The sequence below is a fragment of the Eretmochelys imbricata genome, chromosome 14, assembly GCF_965152235.1.
Source record: "Eretmochelys imbricata isolate rEreImb1 chromosome 14, rEreImb1.hap1, whole genome shotgun sequence".
Classification (NCBI taxonomy): domain Eukaryota; kingdom Metazoa; phylum Chordata; order Testudines; family Cheloniidae; genus Eretmochelys; species Eretmochelys imbricata.
This window is the reverse complement of record NC_135585.1, coordinates 49,654,039-49,681,978: the sequence shown is the minus strand read 5'-3', so window position 1 is coordinate 49,681,978 and position 27,940 is coordinate 49,654,039. Positions and strand designations below refer to the sequence as shown.

The 27,940-nt window shown below is 46.6% G+C and overlaps 1 protein-coding gene across 1 annotated transcript; it reads left to right on the top strand.

The window, feature by feature from the left end:
- Positions 1 to 23,605, top strand: LOC144274523 (butyrophilin subfamily 1 member A1-like). Its single transcript, XM_077833401.1, has 9 exons — positions 1 to 222; positions 6,764 to 6,879; positions 10,654 to 11,001; positions 14,354 to 14,638; positions 18,830 to 18,934; positions 20,959 to 20,979; positions 21,633 to 21,653; positions 21,784 to 21,810; positions 22,847 to 23,605. The coding sequence occupies exons 2-9, from the start codon at positions 6,780 to 6,782 to the stop codon at positions 23,353 to 23,355; spliced, it is 1,416 nt and encodes a 471-aa protein (XP_077689527.1). The 5' UTR covers positions 1 to 222; positions 6,764 to 6,779; the 3' UTR covers positions 23,356 to 23,605.
- Positions 23,606 to 27,940: the final 4,335 nt, after the last annotated feature.

Here is a 27,940-nt window from a genome sequence, read left to right as displayed (position 1 = left end):
CGGAGGAAAGTACGTTTATCCCTGTGGAACAACAGGATTTTTTTTTAAACTTGCTAGAAAAGGCTGTGATCAAACGGCAGCTCTTTGATACCCAGAAGTAACTGGGCATCTTGGTGAAATGAAATAATTTATAGTTTGAGGACTATCTCGGCAAAGCCTGAGGCTTTCAGAAGGACAGACCGGCCCCTACGCGCCATGAACCGTCTCCGGAGGATCAATCCGGTAGGTGAACTCTGGCTGCTTGACTCGATAACAGTCAGGGCTCTGTCGTGGACAGATTGGTAATAACACAAAGACTTGAGAATCCCGTGAGAATTTGTTTTGCTCTTTATGGGAACGGTACCGCATGTGTACGTGGAGAATGACATGCCCTCCAATCCATTTCAGATCGGTTTCCTAGCCCTGCCGGGTTTTTACAGTACATTCACTAGGTCATTCCTTTCCTCTGTTACTGTGTTTCACCCAAGGATCCTGGGCCCAATCCAGTTTTTAGTGTCGTTAAGGGGAGATTTGTAACAAAGGAACTTCCTGTATTTAGAATATAGGAAGAAACGTGGGACTGCAAACTTAGCAGCAATCGGTATAGTTTCCTGGCCTGCTTGTTGTCGGTAGTTTTCGAGCTGTCTGTGGGGCTGAGTCTTTTTGCTTCTGATATTTTAAAGGAAAACACGTCCAGTTTTGTCCAGAATCAATGGAAAGAAATTACTTTATTTATTTTGAGATCAGTGGGAATTAAGCATGTGCCTAAAGTGAAGCACCCTTTGAAATGTAGTGCTGAATAGGGATGGACTTAATGACTGAATCTGGGCCAGAATCTTTAATGCAATTAGACAATGAGGGGATGTCACCACTTGTAGCTTGGTATTGGTCTTCTGTATGCATGTCAAGGGATCCACAACAACCAGAGTGATCAGTTTGTACACATTGCATTGTTATCCTGTGATAACTTAATGTTGCCTCCTATCTTTTTGGCCACAGAGCTGTAGAAGGATGGCTAGCAGGGGTGATTTTATGGTCCTGTGTTTAGGGAAGATTTGATGGCATAATGGCAAGAAAGGCCCACGTTACAAACTGTGAGACAGGTTATTCCCTGTGTGAAAAGCTGTCAGCGGGGAGAATTCATGAGGGTATCTCTGTGCACGATTATAAAAAGGGGGGGTTATTTTTTTCACCCCAAAAATTGCGTGATTTTTGTTTGTTTGACTTGAAATGTTTATGGAACTTTCCATTGGAAAAAAAAACAGCTTGAAATAATTTGGAAAAAAAATGAATGGACACAAACACTTTGATTTTGGGGGAGTGGGTTTCGGGAGTTTCCAATTTTCTCGCCCTCACTCTCATTTTTTAAAAGAAATGATGCATGAGAAACATAACAGTAATAAAAAATCTTTTCATTCCTTTTAGTTTGAACTTGTTTGAAATCTACTTGAAATAACATTCATTTTGAAATTTTTTTTTTTAAATCAATCACAAGAAAGCTTTTGTGGTTATTTCTGCATTGTTCTGAATGCCATTTTTTCATTTATTGTTTAATGAAATATATTGAAATATATTCAAGTGGTGTCAATTCTCTCATAATTTTGTCTTGAGTCTTGAAATATTTGATATTTTCCTTAAAACCCCAACTGTTCTTGTCCTGTGATTATGAGAGAATTTCAGTTTTAATGTTTAAAGAAAGTTTCTAGCCCTTGTGATTGCAGAAAAAAGCTAGAGAATATGACCTGAGTGTGACCTAAAATCTCAGATACCAAAAGGCAACTTTAAAAAAAACCCCACATGTATTTTTTTGTGCGTGTGGAACAGTAGAGATTCATGAGTGAGGGGATCTCCTCCATGAGCAGAGATCTGGATTTTGTTACATGTTTTGTACAGTGCCTCGCTCAAAGGGGTCCTGATCAGTGACTGGTGCCTACATGCTTTGGCAATAAAAACAAACTATCATAACATGTTCTGTTCCTATATATTTCCCACCTGCTATGTTTTTTATGTTCACTGTATTCAACTTTACCTATTACATTCGCTAATTGTTTCCCATGATGGGAACAGAAAAATCTGTGTCGGGGGGGGGGGGGGCGTTATGGGATTGTTGTGAAGAAAAAATTCTAAAGCTGTCATTCTAATCACAAGAAGGAAATATCCTGACACCTACTATTTTAGGGTCAGATTATTTAAACCTCTCAGTATTGGTCTAACCTTGGTGCCCCTGTTAGTCATATTTCAAGTTTTCCCATTAACTTCAGTGGGGCAGAATTAGGCCAGTACTCAATGATTTTCAAAATCCTGCCCTTAATTCTCTTAATTCATATTCAGGGGAGTTCCTTCTCTCTCTCTTTCTTTTTTTCCCTGGGTCATGGGACATTAATATCATTTTACACTGATCTGCTCTTTTTTGTGCAGACTATGGGACGACTGCTGTCACTGCATAATATGCAAACGAGTTCACATAACAATGCATTTATCCCTATTTTTATTAAATGTGTCCTTTGCAATTTTCTGTTCCTCAAACTCTAATATCCAGCTTATCCTAATCACTGCAGCCTACTCATTAAGTTATACTGTTGTTGTGTTCTTTTTATTCTTCCTGTTGTCTGGATGACATTTCAGTGAAGATAAAGGTTCTCTCGTTCTGCCACAGCTCCGGATTCATCTCCTCTCTGCCTGGTTTTATTATTTATTTTATAACTGTTTGATGTTCACAAGTTGGAACCAGGTAGGAATCCTCAAGGCCTCTGCTGCTTCCTATAGGTTTTTGTTTAGGCCCCAGGCCTGCAGTGCCTTACAAATGGGCTGAGCTTTATGCACTGCGAGCAGTCCCATTGAAGTCAATGGAAGTAATCCCAGTGTGTAAATGTAAGCACAGAGCAGGAGCGGGCCCTTACTTGTTGTTCTTTAGCTGTGTTTCTGTTGTTGCTGGACTACTTGATCTGACCTTGGGGTAATTTGCAGTCTGCTTGTTCATCCATGTCTTTTGTAAAAATTGCCAAGAGGGCCCAGCTCATTGGATGGATGTTCTTTTACTGTGGGTAACACAAACCTAAACCATTAAAATGATTAGGTTTTATATTTATAAAAAGAGCCCATCACTCTCTCTTTAGTTGCAAGTACAAAGGTGAAGGGACCAGGAGCAGTTTGGTTGGTTGGTTATGTTTGGTTTGTTTTATAAACACCTTCCTGCCTCCCTAAGCCTTCAGGACTAATAACTCCCCAACACACCTTATCTCAGTTACATCCTCTTCCATCCATTCCCTTCCCGACAGAGAATGTACTCTAGATGTGCCAGACCAATGGGGTGTTGCAGCGCTGAAGATCCTTCACTGAAAGCTTCCCACCACCATTCTTCTCCCACTAAAACCAGTGAGAGTGTAAGACTGAGCATCCCAGCTGCTCTCCGCCACCCTTGTATCACATCAGGAGAGAGGTGATCGCCTGGTCCTAAACCATTCAGTGCTTCTTGTGTCAAAAACCAAACACCTTGAATTGCACCAGATATATACTGGGAGCCAGAGCAGATCCCAGTGCTAGGGTCACAGAATCCTGTTTGAAGAGCACAGACAAGGAAACAGGAGATGAGTCTGCAGGAACTGCCAACTAGTCCTCAGGTGATAACGGGATTCTCACACTGCAAACCTGAGCACCAAAAGCTGGCAAGGCCCTGAGGTGCTGATCCAAATCCCATTGAAATCACTGGGATTCTTTCCATTGACGTCAGCAGGATTGGGATCAGGTTCCCAGCCACTTAAAAGATCCTCCAGTTTCCCTAGTTTACCAGGCCTAATCCTACTCTCTAGGCAGAGCACGCTACTGCCAGTGGCAGCAGAATTGAGGGGGCAGATGTAAAATATTTTTTCTCTTTGAATGACTTTTCTTTTGTGTCCTGGTCAGGGCCGGATTTAGGGACAGGTGACTGCCTGGGGTGCCCGGCTTGGGGGGTGCCAGGCTCAGGGTGCTGTTTTTGTTGGTAGCGATAAAAGGGAAAATAGAATGTTTGAAGTATAATGCCCCTAATTGTGGCCCTGTTAACGTTCTAAGTCTGTCACCTGCTGTCACGCTGTTCAATACTTGTCCACCCAGTGTTGGTGTGCAGTTCAATTTCTTGATGTTAGTACATTTCTGTTCTTATAGAAACTTCTTAGTTTTAAGAATATTTACAGATCCTAGTCTGCAAATTTGCATCATCTTATGTGAGAGAGAGAAATCATGCATCAAAGTCATGAAATGAGCTACAAATGTGATTAAAAAATAAAGTATTTAAAGGTTTAACAAATGGAGGGGGGGTGTCAAAGATGCTCCTTACCTGAGGCATCATTTGATGTGGAGCCAGCCCTGGTCCTGGTACTTCTAACAATGCAGGTTTCAGAGTAGCAGCCGTGTTCGTCTGTATCCGCAAAAAGAACAGGAGGACTTGTGGCACGTTAGAGACTAACCAATTTATTTGAGCATAAGCTTTTGTAAGCTACAGCTCACTTCATCGGAACTGCCCCCCCCCCCCGAACCTCCGTCCCATCCAACCACCCCCTGTCCCCTGACTGCCCCCTGGGACCTCCTGTCCCTTATCCAACCCCCCAGCCCCTTTACCATGCTGCTCAGAGCAGCGTGTCTGGCAGCTGTGCCATCCGGCCAGAGCTAGACACGCTGCCGCTCTGCCCTGCAGGAGCGTGCAGCCCTGCCTCCCAGAGCGCTGCCCATGAGGCGGTGTGCCCGCAGGGGAGCGGAAAGAGCTGGGGAGGGGCCGGGGGCCGGGAGGACGGTCCTGCAGGCTGTATGTGGCCCGCAGGCCATAGTTTGCCCACCTCTGATCTACATCCTTCTTGGTTTCTTGTTATAATTTTACACAACTCTGTTAATGAACTTCTTGAATGCAATGCGTTCATCTTCGGTGGCTTCTCCTGTGTCCGGAACTTCCATTCCTTCAATTGAGATGCTCATTAGTTCATTCACGTGATCAGGCAGAAGGCGACTTCTTTCAAAACACACAATTCTATTCAGTGATGAAAAAGAACGCTCAACTGTAGCTGTTGTGACTGGGAGTAGCAAAAGATGAATTCCTACTTCTTTCAGCCCAGGAAACACAGCACAAAGATCAGGTCGAGCCACTAGTGATGATAAAAAAGAAGTTTGAAGTCAAATCTTCATTAATTCGTTGTATGATATTCCACTCTGTGTTCAAGTTCTCTATTTTGTCCTGAGCACATGGCAGCCCCATGGCTGGTAGTGTCTCACTCCACTCAGCTGCCAGTGTTTTATAGGACAGGCATCTGTAAAAGCTACACAGTGGTTGAGTAGAATCTAGAAGTCACTGTTGTAGATTTTCAAGAATCAAGTCTGTGTACTTTTTCAGTTGCCTTAACAAACGCTTCTTGTCCTCTTCACTTAAGGATTCAATATAAATGCTTTCATTAGTCAACTTCTGGACTGAAGTCTTTGCTTCTTCCAGTGCTCTTTCAATGGATAGCTCTCTGATCCAAATGTAGCTTCTGTTGCTCGACAAAGATCTACTGCTGTTGTAGCAGATGCCTGGATGACATTGTTTAATGACCCAAGTGGTTTCAACAGTAGACTTACGAGAGAGAGAATGGCGAGAGTCTTCTCTGAACGTAGTAGCAAAAGTAATCCACCAGCCTCACGACTTAGATCCATCCCATCTTGGTAGATACTTTCCAAAGCCAGTAATAATGGCTGGAGTAATTTTAAGACAACAGCCAAGGATTGCTCATGAGAAAGCCAGCAGGTTTTCCCAGGTTGGACTAATTTGAACTTCCGTCCCAGTGTATCGTCTATATTTTCCAAGATATTCAGTCTTTTTGGACTCTTGCTGAAAAAAGAATATAATGAAGACATTAAATTTATAGCTTTTTAAATGTCTTTTGAAGAGTCTGCAGCTCGTAGCGTAGATGGCCTCTGCAGTGTGTATAGGAGAGATTAGGGTTAAACTTTTTTCTCTGAGCAAAGCTTGTACTCCACCATGTCTTCCAGAGAATTTTGCAGCTCCATCAAATGCACAAGCAGCCATCTGTTTGGGGTCCAACTGACAAGCATTTAATTATTCATAATATGCTCAAATGTCCCCCAGAATCCATACAGTGTCACATGCCCTAAATTGCTCCAGGGAAGACACCTGGTAATGATGGTTTGCCTGTTGAGTTTTGCAAGGCCTTTTGGACCCTTTTTGGGACTGACTTGCTCCAGGTTTTTCAGGAGAGCATCGAGACGATATCACCACTTAGTTGTTGTTGAGCAATTCTCACCCTTTTGCTTAAGAAGGGGTACCTCGGGGAGGGAAAGGATTGGAGATCTGTGTCCCTGCGGTGCTCCAACTATAAACTTTTCTCAAAGGCCTTGGCAAACGGACTGAAAACTGTGATTGGGTTGGTTGTGTGCCATGACCAGACCCATTGTATCTCCCATAGGTCCACTTTTAACAACCTTTGCCGGTTGTGGGTTGTCGTTTTGGCTAAAAAATATTGGATTTGTACATTGGTTGGTTTCCCTTGATCAGGAGACAGCTTTTGATCAATGCCGGGAGTATTCCATGAAACGTCAGACTTGATCAGATGCAGCATTGAGAAGGTTATTGAAAGTTACCTAGAAACAGAGAAATGCAATTAAGTTGAGTGCTGCAGGGTCTTGTTTTGTTTTGCCAATTATGTATCCTGTTCATAATTTTCCATTTTCTCTGTATCCAGGTTGCCTTAAATCATTGTGACTGTGTTACACTCAATGCATATTTTTTTTTGTTATTTTATCCCCCCCTCGTGTCATCTAGATCAAGTTACACTGAGATGAAGGGTCTTTCAATCTGCCACAGCTCCACAGCCAGCTCCTCCCTACCTGGTTTCATCATTTTCTTCATTACATTTTATGTTCACAAGCTGGAATCAGGTAGGAATGTCCGTGGCTTCTGCTGCTTCTTACAGGATTTATTCATTTGTATGATTTCTACAATTGTGACGGGTTCCCTGAACCACTGAACCTGACCCTTCTGCCAGCCTGGGCACCCCTTGCCTCTATCTTGCCGAGCCAGACCCTCCAGGCCTCCTCCAGCACAAACACAGAGCTAGGGCCGCACCCCTCTGCAGAATACAGACACTGAGATCAACTCAGCTCTGGAAAGGTTCAGTTAAAAGGGACTTGCCTCAGCACCCCAGTGCACAGCCCCAGTGGGGCCTGAACCCCAGATAAATTCGTCTTATACTGTACACGTTCATATTGTTCACCCTCTTTCTCAAAGTGAAGAGAGATATGCGCAGACTGTTTGCCTCCCAGGTAATGATGACTTACACTGGGTTTATTAATAAACAAAAGGGATTTTATTAAGTACAAACGGTAGGATTTAAGTGATCATGAGAGGTAACAGATAGAACAAAGTAAGTTAATAAGCAAAATAAAACAAACACACAAGGCTAAGCTTAATACACTAAGAAACTGGTTACATGTAATATCTCACCCTCAAAGATGTTCCAATAAGCTTTTTTCACAGACTAGACTCGTTTCTATTCGAGGCCCAATCTGTTCAGTCTCTGTTAGTTCCAGCAGGCATCTTGGGTGGTAAACAGGGGTGTCCTCATAATTCCCTCTTTATCCGGCTTCAAACCCTATTATAGATTTGGCAAAAGGCGGGAATCCTTTGTCTCTTTCTTTAAACTTTCCCCCCGCTTTGTGGAAAAATATAAAATCCCAGATGGATTCCAGCATCAGGTGACAGACACGTGTCTTTGCAGGGACCCATAGGCGCTAACTCCGTGGGTGCTGAGGGGCTGGAGCACCCATTAGGGAAACATTAGCAGATGCTCCACACCCACTGGCAGCCAAGCTCCCCCCGCCTCGCCTCCTCCCCTCTTCCCATTCTGAGCGCGCCATGTCCCCGCTCCTCCCCCTCCCTCCCAACGCTTCTCCCACTGCCTAACAGCTGTTTGGTGGCACTTAGGACTTTCCAGGAGGGAGGGGGAGGAGCGGGGATGCAGCGCACTCGGGGGAGGAGGTGGAGAAGAGGCAGGGCAGAGGTGGGGCTTGGGGGAAGGGTGGAATGTGGGTGGGGCGGGGCTAGGGTGGGAAAAGGTGGGGTGCGCGGGGACTTTGTAGAAGGCTGTGGAATTGGGGTGGGGCGAGGGTGGTGCAGGGGTGGGGCCGTGAGAGGGGGAATCGAGCACCCACAGGGCAGAGGAGAAGTCAGCACCTATGCAGGGACCCCCATCGGCCCTCCTCCTCGCAGGCATCCCGTAGACTTACGGGAAAACAAATCCATCGACAGCCCATTGTTTCTTGCTTAAGAGTCATCAGGCTCCTGAAGTACCCTTAATGGCCCTCACTTGGCATAACTACATCAGTAACATCAGTTTACACTTCATATTTCTAACTTCAGACATAGAAATGAGACATGCATACAAATAGGATGAACACATTCAGCACATTATATCCTTTTCAAGGGTATGTCACATAACTGGAAATGCTTTATTCAAAATTTGTCATGTCATATTCATAAGCGTATTTCCATAAAGAATATGGAGTGCAACGTAACAACAATTACCCGATTTAACTACATTGTACAAAACTGAACAAAAATCAGCACAAATTCCCAAGCGTCTCAACATCAGTAAAAAATAAATGAATTCTTGTGAGCTGGGCGAAATCTTGTTTTGGATTGAGTTGACCTTCTTCAAATTGATGTGTGAATGCAGCCTTTCACTGAACATAGCTGTAAAAGGGAGTAAAGTGGCCACCCCTAAAACAAGGCTAAATAGAGTCTGCACAGAGGCTAGGGCTATGTCCACACTACAGGCCTTAGAGCGGCACGGCTATGCCACTGCAGCTGCGCCACTGTGAAGTCTCGTGTAGCTGCTCTGTGCATAATTAAACCACCCCTAACGAGCAGCGGAGGAGACACTCTCTTGCTGACACAGTGCTGTCCACACCAACGCTTTTATCGGTGAAGTTGATGTCGGTCACGGGGGGTGACCTGCCTGACAAAAGTTTGCCCCACAAAAGTGCTAGTGTAGACGACACCTAGCACTGTGGATGTGTTGGGTGGGGGGAGGAGGTGGCAAAGACAGGGGGGAGGTTTTCCACTGGGTATTGTGACCCGGTGAGTGTGAGATTTGAGAGAGCGAACACACAGAACTGACAGCAGACAAGAACAGAGAGAGGCGGAGACAAAAAAAGCAAAGAAGTCAAGCAGCAGCTGTGACCACAGTGCAATGCTGGGAAAAGCGACAGAGAGAACTTTTGAGTCTGTTGGCTAGGAAGGCTTGGGGCTGGAAGCTACAAAACTGCTCCTTTCGCTTTTGGTTCCTCCTGCATGTGGAGAAGCAGGACTTGGTACATTCCTTGTAAATAAAAAAGATTGCAGCAAAGAGAATACCAGGCTCTGTCAGTGTCTACTTCCAACAGGCCCCAAAACTGGACTGGCTGCTGAGGTTGAAAAGGGGTAACAATACAGTAAAATGTCTCCCCGGGCCTTCAGGATTCATAACTACACCTCATCCATCCAGTTTCTTAATATGGCCCTCCTTGAGTGTCCTCCTCAACATGCTCGTTTTCTTCTCAGAACCCTCATCAGCTTGGACTGTGCAGGCGCAGATTCCATAGGAACCAGAGAGCAAAGGAGTTCTTGTATTTAAGACTCTTCATTGAAGGTCTCCTGGCCACCTGTCTGTCCCCCATTTTAAAACTGAGGGGAGAGGCAGGTGGGGAAGTATTAGCTCAAACATCCCAGCTGACTTCACAGAGCTCGTGAGCAAAGTACTCCCTGTGAGCAGCAAGTCATGCAAATGGCTGACTGTAGGAAACCTTCTCTTCTTTCTCTCTATTGATGCCAGTCGAGCAGTCTCGGAGTGAAGCAGGGGCTCTGTGGAAAGGCCAGTAATGAGGTCATATAACAGAAGACTGTATCGGACACAAAAGGAGGCAGAAATGAAGTAGCACAATCTGGCGTCTCCTAATATTTAAGTACTTTGTTTGGCAACCTTAGCTCCTGATTGAGTAAAGCAGGGATTCTCAAACGAGTGGTCATGACCCCTTGGGGGTTGTGAGGTTATTAGACGGGGGTCACGTGCTGTCAATCTCCACCCCCAAGCCCTACTTTGCCTCCAGCATTTATAATAGTATTTGTTTAAAAGTTGTGTTTTTCATTTATAAGGGAGGTCACACTCAGGCTTGCTGTGTGAAATGGGTCACCAGTACAAAAGTGTGAGAACCACTGGAGTAAAGCATTTTAGCTTATGCTGAAAGTTAAACACATGCTTAAGTTTCCTTCCTAAAGAAAGATTCTTTCCTGAATGGTACCCTAATAATGTTCTTTAACTTAGTTTATCTGTTTTCTAACATTCAAAAAACTTAAACTGTTTCAAACAGAAAGCAATGATTTGAAATGTTTGCAAATGCAAATTAATTCTGTCTGGAGCTGCTTGTAAGGATAATGGCAGAAAGTATTTCAGCTTCCATTAAAACGAATATAAATTATGGTTACCCAAAGGCATTGTTTGTTGTAAAATTCATATATAAATTCAGGACACATCCTAGTCAATGACCGAGCACTGCAATAGAGGCACAGAATAGGAAATACGCACAAAGAGATTCCAATTTATGAGTGTCATTAATTAAAAGGGAATATGATGTACATTTACTTTAGTTGTTTTATCTTCTTTGTGCATTTGGCAGCTCGGTTCACTGTGATTGGACCTGATCACCCTGTCGCTGCCATTGTGGGTGAGGATATCGTGTTACCCTGTCACCTGTTCCCCAGGATGAGCGCTGAGAACATGGAAGTGAGATGGTTCCGATCTGAGTTCCTTTCATTTGTGCACCTGTATCAGCATGGGAAGGATGAGTATGGGCAGCAGATGCCAGAATATCATGAAAGGACAGAGCTTTTGAAAGCCGGCATCATGGATGGGAATGTTGCCTTGAGGATTGTGAATGTCAGACCCTCTGATGAAGGAGAGTACCGCTGTTTTGTTCAAGATGGTATCTTTAATGAAGAAGCTGTATTGGAACTGAAGGTAGAAGGTCAGTAAAATGTGTCTGTAAAAGTTCACAAAAGTACTTAGGCACCTAACTCCCCATGTCGGACACCGAAGTCCAAAATTCAGGTGCCCATGAAATCCTCCAATTAGTCATTAAATGAGACCCTAAATTAGTCATTGGACCAGAGAAAAAGAGTGAGAATAATCTGGAGGCCAATGATCAGGGCTCTCACATGTTAGAAGGAGACCGAAGGTCTAATCCTCCTTCTCCAATGACTGCAAATAAGTATTTGTCCTAAGTGAAACAGCTTCAGCAGGAGAGAATGAAAGAGCCCCACATCAGAATATCCCAGAGCCCAGTGGTCAGAGCACACTCATGGGCAGTAGGAGATCCCTGTTCACATTCTTTCCCCCCCATTAAGCAGAGGGGGTAGTTGAACCAAGGGTCTCCCACATCGTCAGCAAGTGCTGTAAAAACTGGGACAAAAATTCTATGGGAGATACCAGCACCAGTGCGGATTGTAAAAAGTGGCTTAGGTGACTGACTCCAGGAGAGTGTGCCAGGCTGTGGGTCACAAGCACAGATAGGGGCCTCAATCCAGCCTGGGTTCAGGCTCTGAAATCTGGCACAGCAGACCGCTAGGATACACCTTTCTTATCAACATCTGTTCTGGGCAGTTTAGGCAGCTTCCTCCCTAGATGCTGGATTTTGTGGATCCCATTCTCAGGCACTGATCTCTCCCCTAACTCAGGTTTTGTGGATTCCAGTGGTTTTCTAAGCCTCTTAGAAGTTAGGCCACCATTGCAACACCAGTTCTCTTTGTGGAGTTGGGCCTGAGTGTTTATCATTTTGCAAATTGTTACCCTTAAATCCCCTTTCACTTCCCTGTTTCCCCTATCAGCAGTGCTGGTGTTTGTGCCTTGGGAACATTTCAGCCTCTGTACAGGCTTTCCATCCAAATGAGGGAATGGAGAATATCCCTAGACATTAGGGAGTTGCTCATCCCCAGAAGACAGAGACACCCACAAACAGTGGGTTTCATTTTATCCCAGGGGCGAGGGAGAGCCTCACTGGCTATTTAGCAATAGCAGCAGCTGGTTCTTAGTTCCTGGTCCAAGCTCAGTTTCTTTTAGAGGCCGAATTCTGTCCCTCCTTTAAAATTCAGGAAGAAAATGGAAAATGCCTAATGTGTTTCCTATGGCAACGGGTTAGGTCTCTGACTCGCTTCGCACAAAACAGCCAGAGGAGGAGAGGATGGTGCCTAAGCCAGCCAATGGGAAATGCCAACCCCAGAGGTGTGGCTTAAGGCCTGGCCCCACACTGACAGACGGACATCTAAGTGCAGGCTGCAGGGAGGTGCCTGTCTCTGCAGGTGATCTGTGAATGGGAACCAGATACCTGAAGCCAGACAGCACAGGCGCCTAAGTCATTTCTTCAGGGCTGGATTAATGCTGAGGCTTTAGGGGCTGCAGCCCCAGGCTAAGGGGGAGCCCTGAAAAAAGATCTCTGGGCTGCCAAAGTCCAGATCATTTTGCAGGGGCCCCGGGGCTGCAGCCACTAAAGCACCTGTGTTATCCAGCCCTTCCTGGTGGGGATGTGGAGGCAACTCCACATGCTGCCATTCCCCACCCTCCCCTGGGCTGGAGCTGTGAGCACTGGCTCACAGAAATCAGGGAGGGAAGCTCCGTCCATGCACTGTCCTCACCTGCAGGTGCTTCCCCCTCCCCCCCGTCTCCCATTGGCCGGGAACCACACCCAATGGGAGCTGCGGGGGCGGAGTCTGCAGGTGAGAGCAGCATGCGGAGCCACCTGTCCCACCCTCCAGGGCTGCAGCCAGGGATATGCCGGCAGCTTCTGGGAGCAGCGTGGGCCAGGGTAGGCAGGGAACCAACCCGCTGCCCCAGCCCTGAGCCTCCTCCTGCACCCTAACTCCCGCTCAGACCCCAACCTCCTGCCCTGAACCCCCTCTTGCACTCCAAACCCCTTGGCCCCAGCCTGGAGCCCCCTTCTGCTCCCCAAAGCCATCATCCACAGTCCCACCTCAGAACCCGCACCCCCAGTCAGAGCCCACACCCCTTCCCACACCCCCAACCCTCTGCCCCAGCCTGGAGCCCCTTCCTGAACTCTGAACCCCGCATTTTCTGCCCCACCCCAGAGCCTAGGGAAAGCCCTGAGCTCCCCCCTCCCCCATGTGATCATTTTGTTTTAAATTAGGACGAAGACTTTATACAGGGAGGGACCCCACAAAATCTGATAGCCCTGGGCCCACAGAAGAGTTAATTCGGTCCTGCATTTCTTGCAGGAATTAATTAGGTGCCTGCCCCATTCCACACGAAATAACCAGATGAGGAGGTGCCCATCTTATAACTTTTAGCCCAGTGGTTAGAGCACTCAGCTGGGCTGTGGAACACCCAGCTTCAATTCCTCTCTTTCTGCAGGGTGGAGAAAGGAATCAAACAGGATCATCCATCTCTAAGGAGAGTGCTCTAAACACTGAGCTGTGGGAAATCCTAATGTGAGGCTCCCTCAGTCTCTACTGTTGAAGATGTTCTAGGTTGGATAAATAATGAAAGGGTGATTCGAGCAGGGGGACTGGACCCAGGGTTTTCCACCTGCCAGGGGGGTGCACTAACCTCTGGCCAACAGAGCGCCTCTCTCCGGACTAGCGACCATTTAAGTATTTGTACAAAATAGAACAGTCATTGGGCCAGAGAGAGAGAGGCAAGATTTTTCTGTGTCATCATCCTTCACTTTATCTCTTCATGCTAAGAAGTTGCAGTTTAAATATTCAATGCCACTCTTCACTGCAGGTATAAGTTGATCTCGGGTGGGACAGCAGTGAAAAAAGGCCATTTTCCTCACCTCAATTACATTAAAAACAGAAACTTTGTTCAGCAAGAGTTACAGTTGCATCAGGACCCACTGCACCAACTCGAACACCGCTGGTGAAAAGGAATGTGCTCGGTCACCCACAGCTTTTGGACTTGAATTAGTTCATGGAAGACATATGGCCTGTGTGATCCAGGAGGTCAGATGGGGTGATCACAGTGGTCCTTTCTGGCCTTAAAAATCTACTGGCTCTGTGAACATGAAACCTTCAAAGCCTAGAAATCAGAAATCCAAGAGAAATCCTTTTGCATTCCTTGCTCACTTCATATCACCTACTAAGCTGCTGGTTACACACTCCCACGCTCTGTAAGGCTTTCACTTCCATCTCTGAGGCCGCAAGCCTGCAAAATGCTTAACAAGTACTTAAGTTTCATAAAGTCAAGTTTCCTGTTTCTACAAATATCAGTCATAAAGAAAGTGTATTCAGTCATTTTATTGAAAATGTAAACTTTTATATGCTCGGCTGTATATGTGTATCATTTAACACTGACTCATTTTACTCTAGCTTCAGGCTCTGCACCTCAAATCTCTGTTGAGGGTTATCAGGATGGAGGGATCCGAATGGTGTGTCAGTTGGCTGGATGGTACCCAGAGCCCGAGGTGGTGTGGAGAGATCTCAGAGGGCAGCTTTTATCTCCCTCTACTGAAACAAAATCCCAAGATGGACGTGGGCTCTTTGAAATAAAAAGTTCTATCATTATAACAGAAAATTCAAACCAGAATTTAGCCTGTTCGATAAGGACCGCTTACTTCAGCCTAGAAAAGGAACCCTCAACTTTTTATATATCCGGTGAGTTACCACCAAAACCAAACACTGATATCCCAAACTGGGGGGAGAAGAAATAAAATCTAGATTGCTAAATAATACAAAAGTTAAAATATTTCCTCACAAAAAAATACATTAAGTTACGCTTCAGAACACAATTTAGGGTAAAATACATTCCAGGGATGTAGTAATTATCCCAGAAACAAGCAGTTTTGACACAGGAAATTCAGAATTAAGGTTAAATTTAAAAGAAATCCAAATGTACTTCTGCATAGAAATGCCCTATGGATATGATTATAATAAAAACATGATGGTTTGTGTTTAAAGTCCCATATAACAATAAACTGGTATTTTATTTATGTCTCTTTCTATTAATGTATATTTAAGCTGAAATTAGATTTTTTTCTCATACAGCCACCACAGGGCAGTGTTAAGGTATATTGGGGCCCTTACTGATTGGTTGGACTTTCCGCCTCCTGGTGGATCAAGGACTGGGCTTCTTGCCCCGGGGACTATAGAGTGGGAGTTGTGATATGCTGTGATCTCTTCAACATAGAGGAAATTTGTGACTGAGTCTCTGGCTCATGAAGGGTCAGAAGCAAGGCAGGTCCAAGAAAGTCTGGAGCCCTGGGAACAGTCATTTGAGTGTGTCACTCACCAGAAGGTCCACGTTTTAATTTGAAATTTGATTTCTCGTCCTCTAGCAAACTTCACGCAGGGAAGGGGGTGGCCATAAAAACAAAATGCTGTGGGCCTGATCCAAAGTCCATTAAAGCTGTTAATAGGATTTGGATCAGTTCCTACGTACCCATTTATCAGATCAGCTCCTATGTCAGCTGACGTGAAGAGTATTTTAATATTTATCTGCCCCCCCCCATAAGTTTCCACTCTTAAATCGTCAGATTTTCTTTTACTATGGAAATTTCTTGCTGTTACAAAAGTTTTAATTTTACTTAAATGTAAGTTTTCTGTTGGGAAACGTAATGATTACCTATAATTTCTCTTCCTACATGTTTTAACTGTAGCATTCATTTCATGAAAAGAAGGAGGCACTTTCCCCTGAGTTGGCTCCTGAGTTGGATGATGGGTTCAGAAGCACCGGTTATCCAACAGCATGAAGACTGTGCATAAGGACAACCAGAATTAAAATATAAACAAACAAACCCCACTAATCATTTTATATATATGCATGCTAAGCCATGTGTGCACACACAAAACACCTTAAATGAAAATGGGATTCAAAAGTTAGGAAATACCAGAATTCTGGTTCCCTGTGCATTCTAAATTTGGCCCCTTTGTCTCTATGCACTATGATACAGTTTCTAATACCATGATTACATACTATTTCCCCTTGCCTCCAAAAGGGCCACTGAACTGCCGTACCCATGAGACCATCCTTTCTCTTCCTGGAATTCCCTGCCTCATTCTTTCCACACTTTCCAGCTTGTGAAAGAAATGAGGCCAGGGTCCTACAGGCAACACCCTCCTTCACTGCACAGCCCAGATTCATCCCCAGAGCAGGTGCCTCCAGTGCACTGATTGAGGCAAGAGTTCTGTGGGGGAGGGAGGAATAGTATGTGATCATTTCATTAAAGATTGTGTCAAAAGGCATATACACAAAGGGACCAAATTAAGGTTCGCATAAGAGCAACCATACTGGGTCAGATCAAAGGTCCGTCTAGCTCGGTATCCTGTCTTCCGACAGTAGCAATGCCAGGTGCCCCAGAGGGAATGAACAGAACAGGGAATCATCAAGTGATCCCCTGTTGCTCCTTCCCAGCTTCTAGCAAACAGAGGCTAAGGACACCATCCCTGCCTATCCTGGCTAATAGCCATTGATGGACCTATCCTCCATGAATTTATCTAGATCTTTTTTGAACTCTGTTATGGTCTTGGCCTTCACAACATCCTCTGGCAAGGAGTTCCACAGGTTGACTGTGCATTGTGTGAAGAAATACTCCCTTTTATCTGTTTTAAACCTGCTGCCTATTAATTTCATTTGGTGACCCGTACTTCTTCTGTTATAAGAAATAGTAAACAATACTTTACTTTCTCTACCCCAGTCATAATTTTATAGACCTCAATCATATCTCCCCTTAGCCTTCTCTTTTCCAAGCTGAAAAGTCCCAGTCTTATTAATCTCTCCTCATGCGGAAACTGTTCCGTATCTCTAATCATTTTTATTGCCCTTTTCTGAACCTTTTCCAATTCCAATATATATTTTTTGAGCTGGGGCGACCACATCTGCACGCAGTATTCAAGATGTGGGCGTATCATGGATGTATATAGAGGCAATATGATATTTTCTGTCCTATTATCTGTCCCTTTCTTAATTATTCCCAATATTCAGTTAGCTTTTTTGACTGCCGCTGCTTATTCAGTGGATGTATCCACAGTGACTCCGAGATCTTTCTTGAGTGGTAACAGCTAATTTAGACCCCATCATTGTATATGTATAGTTAGGATTATGCTTTCCAAGGTGCGTTACTTTGCATTTATCAACATTAAATTTCATCTGCCATTTTGTTGCCCGGTCACCCAGTTTTGAGAGCTCCTTTTGTAGCTCTTTGCAGTCTGCCTGGGTCTTAACTATCTTTAGTAATTTTGTATCATCTGCAAATTTTGCCACCTCACTCTTTATCCCTTTTTCCAGATCACTTATGAATATGTTGAATAGGATGGTCCCAGAACAGACCCCTGGGGGAAACCACGATTTACCTCTCTCCATTCCGAAAACTGGTTGCACTGTCTCTTTGCCCAGCCAAGCTCAGCTGTAACCCCACACTCCAGGTCCTTGTCAAATGAGACTCCCCTCCCGCTTCCCCTGTTCCCTGTCTCCCTACTGGTTCCCAGTCTCCTTGACAGGCCTTGTTCTAGTCTGTCCCTCTGCCCCCTCTTCCTCATCTGGTCTCAGTTCTCACTTTCAGTCCTGCCACTCCCATTTCCCACACTGGTTCTCAGTCTCCATCTCCACCTCATTCGCAGTCACAGTTTCTCTCTCACTCCAGAACCAGTCTCAACAAGCACTTTGTTCCAGTCTAGTCTTTTACCTCCTTCTGGGTCGAGCTTCCCTCCCCCTCTTGAATCCTGGTCAGTCCCCTTCTACCTCCGCCCTGCCTAGACACCAGCAGAGTGGGCACTGAGAGCACAGCGGAGACAGGCCCCCAGCTGTCCATTCTAGTGCCCAACCCCACACCAGCTTGGAGCTGGGAAAGCTCAGCTTTGCCCTTTTATCCTTGACCTGGAGCGTGGGGATGTCACATGTGAAGTCTGGTCAGCAGTAGGGGATGTGAGGGGATGGAGCATGCTCTGTGAGGACAAAACCTTCGGAGAATTTTACTGTTAAACTCTAAGAACTCTACCGAGGGTGCACAAAACCAAAATTTTTCAGAGGCTTATCACTTGGCCAATTATTGCATGGATTTTCACAGGGAAAGGGCACAAAGGTCACACCCTGCTGAATATCAAGTTTCTGCTCAAAAGCCCAGGGCACTAAAGCTTCTCCTAGAAAAAGTCATCAGATTTTTTTTTTAATGTCAAAACAATGTGTTATTCTCTAACCTCCTTCTCAGAAACATTGGAACCATTTTAGCTGAAACTTGTAAAAAAAAAAAAAAAAATTTCAGCCTGAAGCAGATACCCAGCATGGAACTTTTCTGCCCAGATGACTAAAGTTTGGCAAAGTTAGTGAGCAAGTGAAAAAAAGGCCCTATAATGGGAAGGGTGGAGCCACCTTGATAACAGGTGATGTGACCAGGCCCACTTATTTATGCTGGCAGAGGCGGGGGAGGGGGGGGGCAACGTGGGTCACGTGAAGGCCTCGCGTCGGCGTGACATGGTCTGTGCAGGCCCCTCCCCTTTTTTCCCCGTGGCCGATATGGGCCCCTCCACTTTTCTGGAGGTGCCCCCCAGGCCCTTTTTTCTACTGGTGCCTCTGTATGCTGGAGAGGGGAAGACGGAGACAGGGAGAGTCTGGTAGCACTTCACATAGTATTGAATGGTGTATTAAATACTATCAAAAGTGTGTGAGCAGAACCTCTCTTTAAAATTGGTTTCTGCCCATTTTTATCTTGCAGGGAGCAATTTTTCCCACACTTTTTTCGAACAAATCCTGATGTAATACATTTTTCTAGAATAAAAGTGTACACTGTTTGTCATTCCAATCTATAGCATAGTGTTTGTTATTTCCAAACTGATGTGGGCTTTGTGTTTCAGATTTCTTTTTCCCAAGAATGTCTCCTTGGCCGGTGGTTTGGAGTGTGACTCTGGTGATTTCGTTGGTGTTCGTCAGCCTTACTCTTTTTCTTCTCAAATTAAGAGGTAAAGCTGGAATGGGGAAAATACCGTGTAATCAGAATGAGATTTTCTCTGTAGAAAAGACAGTTTAGACTTTTCTACATGAGAAAGTTACATCAGCTTAAGGTTGGAAATTAAATGGATTTTGTTAAACCAATGCAAACCTCTGTGTGGACACATCAATTTAAGTGGAGTTTATTTCAGGTTAACTTAAACCTGTTCCTATTCATCTTAAAATAAGCCTCCACTTGGTTTGCGCCAGTTTAATTAGATTGTCAATGGAGTCTGAGGGAGTTAGGTTCCCAACTCGCACTGTAATTCAATGTGGTTGGGGGGTTTTAAGTACCCTTGGCTTGAACGAAAATCCTTGTCTTATGAAGTTTCTGCTGTTTAATTCTAGTGTGTTCAAAAGATTATTACAGTATTAAGGAATGGTTTGTTGTTTTGTTGTTATGGACGGCTCCATCCAGGAATGCCAGTACACAGTCTTCCAAGTTTTTCTTTTTTTTTTACTTTGTTTTAGTGTGTGAGCAAATGTTCAGTCTTGGGGAAGACAGGCTGTGTTGTTAGTTTGGGGTTCTGCAAAGTTTCAGGAAGAGGGAACTGAACAAGAAAGGAACAAGGAGAGTTTGCTCATTGTCTTGATCTCAGGTTAGAGTCAATTCTTGAGGTATCAAATCTTGAGATTCTCTAGGAACCAAATGTCCTGGATCCACACTCCAGCTCTTAAACAGTCAATTGGAGGAATCCCTTCAGTTTGCCACACATCCAAAGAATCTCACTCTTCCTTCAGAGTAGGCCTCACAGCCTCATTGTTACCCGGGGTTCTTTCAACCCAAAGCTCTTGGTAACTTTTACTCTGTGTGAGGTGGTGTCAGGAAATAAATCAGGCGAGACACAGCCGTCTGACCGATAGATGGCTGGCACAAACAGGACAACACAAGTGCTTTCACTTAAAGCTAAACTTTACTTAGTCTCAAGCATCTATACACACGTCCGCAACAGGTTAATAAAACACCCCGAACCCTTGATACTTACCGAAGCTGAGTGTGGCTCTCGAGTGGCACAGCGGCAGCCCGTCTGCCAGTGGGAAACACAAGGTGCATCCAGAGAGAGTCTAGTCCTGAAGAGTCCCCCACCTCAAACTTTTCCCCCTTATTTATACATTAGTAATAGAATGACATGTCCCTTAAAGCAAACTTGTTAAGTAAGCAGTTTCAATGGTCAAACGAAAGGTTCCTTCTGATTATCGATTAACCAGGTGTGGGTTTTTCCAGAGTTTGCAGTCTTGAGGCCCCAATAGACATTCCTGGGGCACATCCTGCTCTTCTAAGATGCATGTATCAGCAACTTCAACACAATTCTTATCAGGAAGGACGCGGGGTCAAGCTGTCCTCTCTGTGGCACCCAACTCCCCCCCCACCCCCACCGCGGTTAAACTGAGACTCCTGAATGGCCAATTTACAGCCTGCTTACTTGGCTGCTTTTAGCAATAAGCCATAATGGTTTTAGGCACTTTACTGGTTTGCCAAAGTCTCCCCGTACATCATCACCTGCTTAATTGAGCCTTTGGGCTCCAGCACTCAGGTTTTCCCAAGAGCTTTCCCCAGCTAATCTACACTTAGACTCCTGAACAGAGGCTGGTATGCTCTTCAGGGACTTATGTGCCACAGCAAGTTTTTGCAGTGACATGAAACAGCCTTCTCAAAACAGAGTAGGATTTATTAGTCAACTGGCATCAATTCTTGGCGTTCCCTGGGAACCAAGCCCTGGTGCTAGGTGAAGTTCTTAAAAGAAACGATTGCCTGTGTGCTGTTTGTGACCATCTCTGTTCTAGGCCAGGTCTATGTGTAAATAAATCAAATTACACTCTGTGTCGCTGATTTCTCCTGCACTGGGCACCCAACCTGCAAGTCCCTGGGGAGCTGCAATGGCTTGGTAGAGCATCATCATTATTATTACACAAGGACTCATAATGAAAAGATCCTTTTAAATCTAGAGTCACTGAAAAAGTCCTACATAATTTTATTTATATTTTCTTTTTTTAGGGAAACATCTCAACACTATCAGTAAGTTCCGTTTTCTCCTGGTAGAACCAATGTTATGCTCTGAAAGATTGTCACATTTATTCAAAAATGTCAACTTGAAAATAATAAGTAATACTAACTGCATAACTTATTGTATCGGTAATGGGTAGGAAGCCAGTATTGGACATGTGTCTTCAGGAGGCAGCATGGAGTGGGTGACTGGGGGGACTGTGCACTTGATGCCCATGGCAGAAATGGCTCCATGCCAGCTCCATAAAACAACTTCTGAGAGGGGCTGGTGGCAGCCCAGGATTGAAGTGAGGATGTGGTCACCCGGATCAGGATTCTGTGCACTGAGTGCCGACAGCCCTGGCATGTAGGTGACGCATGTGAGTTATAAGTGTGACCTTTCACCCAGCTCAAGGCTAGCATAAAGGCCACTGAGAGAATTTTGGGCTGCCTTCTGCCTTTCCTTATAGAGCTGCACCTGATCAGACCCCTAGTGCAACTACACAAGTGTGAAAAGTGACTTGCACTGGTGTGGCTTATCCTGTGTCCAATCCCTAGGATTATACTGATGTAAAACAATGCACAGTAGAGAGGCCAATTGATCAATGATTGGGGGGCAGGCAGGGGTTAATTTCACCCAGGAGAAGCTTTTACAGGATGTCCTTTTATTTCTGTTTGTTGTTTAGGTAAACTTCAAGTAAACCTAGGTAAGGGCATTTTTTTCTCTCTCTCTCTCTCTCTCTCTCTCTGGTGCAGCCTTTTCTTGTGTTGATGAATCCTATTGATGCTGAATTTGTCTGGCTTAATTCTCATCCCCATCTATGTGTTTGCTTTCAGAGTGGAGGAGATCCCTAAGCGATGTAGGTAATTACAACTCATATTTCATCAATGGCAGATCCTGCTCCCTTTCACTGCACAAAAAACAAGAAGGAAAATGTAATATAATATTGTCCCTGTTCAGAGAAGACAGAGTCCTGAGGCTCAAAGGAGGGAGAGGAAAGGACTACCACAATCCGCCCTCCTTACACATTGCTCCTATGATTCTGGAAATGATCCCTGCTCCGAGTGACTGAGCAGTTATTGTCCATTAGGATCCCAGCCCTGGTGTCAGGTAGAGGAACAAGAGTGACCAGCTCCAAGAGTTCAAACCAAGGAGTCACTCTACTCAGACTTCAAATTCTGCATCTTTTCTCTTCTCGCCTCTTTCCTCTCTCCACCAAATCCCAACTTTCTGCTGTTTTTAACCATCCTTTCCACCTTCTCCTTCATGAAATTAATGTCCAAACCCTCCTTCTCCTCTCCCCACCCCTAACTTCCTTCTCTTGTAGAAGCTCCTTGCTTCTAAATCAAAATCCCAATTTTAAAAACTGAAATCTGGACTGATAATTCTCTTTGGCTGGCCCTGATGACTGGCTACAGAATTTTAGTTAGGGATCTATTGAATCTTGTCATTATCTACAAAGCTCCGAATATGTGGCAGGATGGAGCGGGCATCATGCTGGCATCAACAAGAGAGAGCCAAGGTTTTAAAATGAAGTGAGGGAGGGCTCATCAGGGAGTAGTTAATTGTGACCATGTGAATGATATGAGTGGAAATCTGCTGGGGCTTCCCTATGATTCCAGAGTCTCTAGTCCCTATCGGGGAAGAGCAGGATGAGAAACATTCAGAGTCTCAGTCTCGGCTCAGCAAAACTTCTTGCGCTGTCACCTCCCTCAAGAGTGACTCTCCTCTGCACTGTGCTGACATCTCAGAGCTGCTCCCCATTCAGAGCCGGGTACATCCTGGAGGCAGGAGATTCCCTGAGTCGCTCCCCAGCTGCGGCAGATTCTGTCACTGACCCCATCAAACCCTCCCCCAGGGCCGAGCTCTGCCCCTCACGCTCTGATTCTCTCTCCCCAGCGAATGTGACTCTGGATCCAGACACGGCTCATCCCCGGCTCGTCCTGTCTGAGGATCGGAAAAGTGTGAGATGGGGAGACAGGTGGCAGGATCTGCCCGACACCCCTGAGAGATTTGACACTGAGCTCTGGGTGCTGGGCTGTGAGGGATTCACCGTGGGGAGACATTGCTGGGAGGTGGAGGCGGAGGGTGGGCGATACTGGGCTGTGGGGGTGGCCAGAGAGTCTGTGGGGAGGAAGGGAGGGATCAGCCTCAGCCCTGAGGGGGGGATCTGGGCAGTGGAGCGGTGGGGGGGTCAGTTCCGGGCTCTCACCTCCCCTGTGACCCCCCTGAGCCGGGCCCCCAGCAGGATCCGGGTTTGTCTGGACTGTGACCGGGGGCAGGTGACATTTATCGATGCTGGTGACGAGGCCCCGATCTTCACTTTCCCGCCGGGCTCCGTCCCTGGGGAGAGAATCCGCCCCTGGCTCTGGGTGTGGCCGGGATCCCGGCTCCGACTGCGTCCCTGAGACCCACAGCAGAGGGGGGAACCGGAAATCAGCCTCTCTAGCCTTGTGGATCCTAGTCTCTATGACCTTGGAGGACTCCCATCTACCCAGCCCCTGGCGCCTCATCTCTATGGCCCCTGGAAGCTCCTCCCCCTCCCTCCCTGCAGTTCCAGGAGACAGAGGGGGAGGGGGAGGAACCCCTGGGGCTGCAGGAGGGGCAGAGGGGCCCTGAGGGGCAGAGGCGGGGGCTGGGCAGGGGGCAGAACTAACAGCTGGGCTGGGGACAGGTGGGGGGGGGGGGGCAGGGACCCAGCATGAATCAATCAGGGTTTGGGGGGTTGGGAGAAGCTGGAAGCTCTGCAGCAGCTGGGCGCATTTTGTGCAGATCTGTGGGATTAGATCTCGCTGGGGCAGCAAGAGGGGAAGGCAGAAAATCAGGGGAAAGAAGGGAGCAGCCAAGGGGGTTGATCTGTGGGAGAGAGGGGAGGAGAGTGGGAAAGACACAGGAAAATAAACAGGGATCACAAGTGGGGGCTAGAAAAATGCTGAGTAGAAAAGGAGAGTATGAAAGAAAAGGGAGAAGGAAAGGGAACATGAGAGGGACAGAGGGATTTATGACGTGTTACTGAAAGTGAGACTGTAACTCATTAATTTCCTATATTAATTCCTGGGCATTGGTGCTATTTTAGTGCCATTAAACAAACTGCTTTGAGTAGCTGTGGATCTTCTTACAATATGCTGTGGTCGTTAAACTCTGTCTTAGCTCCTTTTACTTTCCTGCTTTCCACCTACTTATTGTAAAATAAAAACACTACAAACAATTCTTGTTTCCTTCACCTTAATGTCCCAGCCGTAATTGTTGTGGGCAGCTCCAGAACGTGAGGTCCAACCTCAGGGCAGTTACAAAGCAGGGCACAAACCCCCCACTGGTTGTCTGTTCTGTATTTAGATTTCACTCACCAGGTATCAACTGTGAACCCCTCAAGCACTAAAACAGCCTTAACACGGGTGGCGGGTGAAGCTTCCCCTGGGGGAGGCTAGTTCCCTGTCCCACCTCTTGCACCCCTATTCCACCCCCATACCCCCCCCCCAGGCCCTGTCCCCACTTCACTGCAGGCCCTGCCCAGCCACCACCATTCACTGCATCACTCTCCTGCCCATGTGAGGGCAGCGTTGATAAGGGATGCGGCAAGGGGGGAGGGCTCTTGACGGGGAGGAGGGGTGAGGAAGGATGCGGAGCAGGTTGGGGGTCTTGCGGGCAGGGGATGGGTGAGAGGAGGGACACGGCAACGTGGGGATCTCACAGGGCGATGGAGTAGAGGAGGGACATGAGTGAGGTATGGGGAGTCTCACGCGCAAGGAGATGGAGGAGAGGAGGGACACAGTGAGTGATGGGTAGAGGCATCTTGTGGGCAGGGGGGTGGATGAGAGGAGGGACAGGGTGCGCTGGGCAGTCTTGCGGGGAGGGTGGAGGAGAGGAGGGACACAGTGACCCGCGGGCTGGGAGATCTTGCAGGGGCTGGGGGATGAGGCAAATGGCAGTGGGGGGGTGGGATTTTGTTGGGGGGTGGAGGAAAGGAGGGACATGGAGAGCGGTGGGGGAAGGATCTCACAGGGGATGGGGTGGAGGTGAGGAGGCACATGGCAAGCAGCGGGCGGGCGTTTCACAGGGGCGGGGGTGAGGAAGGATGTGGCGAGTGGCAGGCGGGGGGGGGTGTCTCTCGGGGGTGCAGAGGGATGTGGCAGGCAGGTCCCTCTGAATGAGACACCCATGTGGAAAGTTGGGGGTAGTTAATTCAGATAGGAAAGCAAGACATGATATGGATAGTATCAGAAACCACCACTGGTAGCTAAACCTGATGGCTAAGTCTGACAGGGGGCTGTTTTTCACACAACCCCTGGCGAAGAGCTATGAAAATTTTGGGGGTTGGGGAACCAAGGTTGGAGGGGCACCTGCCCACAGCAAACGATGCCCCTGTTTGGAAGGGGAAAAAAGTAAACTTGTGAGAATGAATGACAGCGAAATAGGGTTGCCACCACTGAGGTACAAAAAATCAGGATGTCCTCAGGCCATAAGCCTGGCACATGTCCCAGGGCAGCTATCTCCAAAAATCATATGCTTCAGTGTTCACAGAATGTGAGGATTAGTTACAGATGTTAGGTTTATTATTTTTAATTAAAAGGTATAAAAAGTTCATAATATTGGAAGTCCAAAATGGTATTAATTGTCACAGGAACATAAAGCCATTTCAGATATATGGAACCTTTCGGAGCAGTAACAGGCAATCAACGGTTGCAATTTCAGCTTGCAAGCTACAGCCTGTTTCCAAAAACATAATGTAACCATGTCCTTAGCTGTATTCAGTACAATTGTCATTGATAACAGTGTCATGTGTGTCTAGATAGCCAAATACATATCACCAATGTTACTGACTCTTGCCATTTTACCATGAGGGTGGCAGTATTTGGTGTTTTTATTCTGAAAGCACAAACTTCTGGAATCAAATGATTGCTTGAGAATCACAGTTTTCACTAAGTATACCAATAAAAAAAATTTTAACTTGTGGTTTTGGAAAAAATGTGAAAATATGAATCTAATGCACCCCTAAAGGCTCAGAAACAAAAAACGAAAAGAACCCCAAACATATTTGGTTTTAAATCATAATTCTTTGATGCATGATGTACCATATGATTTCTTGGGGTTATCACTACTGTATATCTATGTTTAGTTAAAATTACAGTAGAAATTTGCCTGTGAGAGAGATTTCATACAAGAGAGTGTTATTAGGTTGACCCGAGTGGATGGCTGATGTTCAAGGCTCTGCGCACTGTTCTAGTTGAGAGCAGAATTTGATGATGAGTCTGGTATCTTTCATACAATCTAGTGTATTTACAAAGTATGCAGGAAGTTCTGTTTCCATTATCTAAGGAGGCACCAAACCATCCCACCCATCCAAAAAAACCTCAGAAATCTTCCTTTGCGCACTGCTCCAAACTCTCTCAGTCAACTTGTGACTGGGTGCGCGTCTGGACGCACACACACACACACACACAACACAAAAATTCCAGAGTGGCCTCGGGTCTTCTCTTTGCTATTGTGTCTTGCTCTCATGTGTAACCGTTAACCTGGACAAAGGGAAGCTGCTACATTCATCCGTTTAAGGGGCTTTAAACCAACAATAGGCCAGTGCCCTTAGTGAACACGGGCGAAGTAAGTCAATCGTGAACCAGGTAGCACAAGCACATACCTCTACACAGTCTTACCCAAAGTGATGGTGAACTAAGAACAACGAGAGTAATAAAATATATAATTAAAAGGGGTGAAACTGCATTTACCGGGGATTAGATAAAAGGGAGAGCAACACAAGAATCAAACACTGCTCAGGGGATTCTGTGCCCCTGCGTAGGCACAGAATTCATGTGCCATCCAGAATTTTCTTTTTCTCTGCAGAAAATACATCGTCAGAGACGTGCTGCAGTTACACCTTTCACCCACCAGGGGCCACTGGGGGGGGGGGCAAGGGGGCAATTGCCTAGGGGCCCAGGAGATTTCAAAGGGCCTGGGGACCCTGGCTGCCACCACTGCGGTGGTCCTGGTAGCGGTGGCTGGGAGCTCCAGGCCGTTTGAAATCACCCAGGCGTGCTGCAGGGCTCCTATGCGCACAGGCTGGATGGGTGCAGTGGCAGATTAGGGGGAGGAGAAGCTCCAGACCCCGGCAGGAGATGCGCTGGGCAGGGTGGGGATAAAGGAGAAGCCCCGGACCTAAATTCCCTCTCAGCTACGCCCCTTCCCTGACCCCCACCAAGCCTAGCCTGGACCTGCTCTGGCTGGGGGACAGATGCCCCCAGCCGAGCCACTGGAGATGCTGTGACCATGGAGAGGCACCTCTCAAGTGGCCCCAAGCTGCTTCGGTGAGAGAGGGCTGAGGGTAGTACCCGGGGCAGCCAGCACCCCAAACCCTTCATCACCAGCCTGACCCCTAACCCCACATGCACAGCCAGAGCCCTCACCTGCCCCGCACTCGAACCCTATGCCCCAGCCCTGACCCCCCCGAGACCGCTTGGCCCCAGCCCCACCACACACCTCCATACTGGTGCACATAACAAAAGTCATTCTGCACATGGACATAAAAAATTACAGGGAACACTGCCACGGACCCCGGCAGAAGCCGCGCAGGGTGGGTGGGAGAAGCCCTGGACCCTGGGAGAAGACGTGGGGCTGAAGCCCCCAGTTCAGGACCCCAAGATGCCCTAGCAACAGAAGCTGCAGGGCTAAAGCCCTGACCCCCCTCTATGTGGAGCTGGCCTGAGTCCCTCTCTCTCCCGTGCCCCCTGCATGGAGCTGGCTCTCACTCTCAGACTGTGGAGTAATTCAGCCCAAATCTACTCACCTTGGTATCGCCATTTCCCCCATCATCACACAGCCATGAATGGATTCAGCCTAGGAGGCAGGGTCAGCATTAGCCCCATGTGGCAGGTGGGATCGAGGACACCCAGAGGTGAAGTGAATTCCAGCCTTGGGAAACAACGGAGAGGGGCTGCTGCCGAATTGCCGCCCCTTCAGCAGGGCCACCCCAGCCACCAGCTTGCTTTGCTGCGCCTGGTT

Excerpts from the sequence above, each read along its gene's own strand:
- LOC144274523 (XM_077833401.1), top strand. The coding sequence starts at position 6,780 with ATGAAGGGTCTTTCAATCTGCCACAGCTCCACAGCCAGCTCCTCCCTA. Across the intron at positions 20,980-21,632 it reads GAAACATCTCAACACTATCA|GTAAACTTCAAGTAAACCTA; the intron begins GTAAGTTCCGTT and ends TTTGTTGTTTAG. Across the intron at positions 21,654-21,783 it reads TAAACTTCAAGTAAACCTAG|AGTGGAGGAGATCCCTAAGC; the intron begins GTAAGGGCATTT and ends GTTTGCTTTCAG.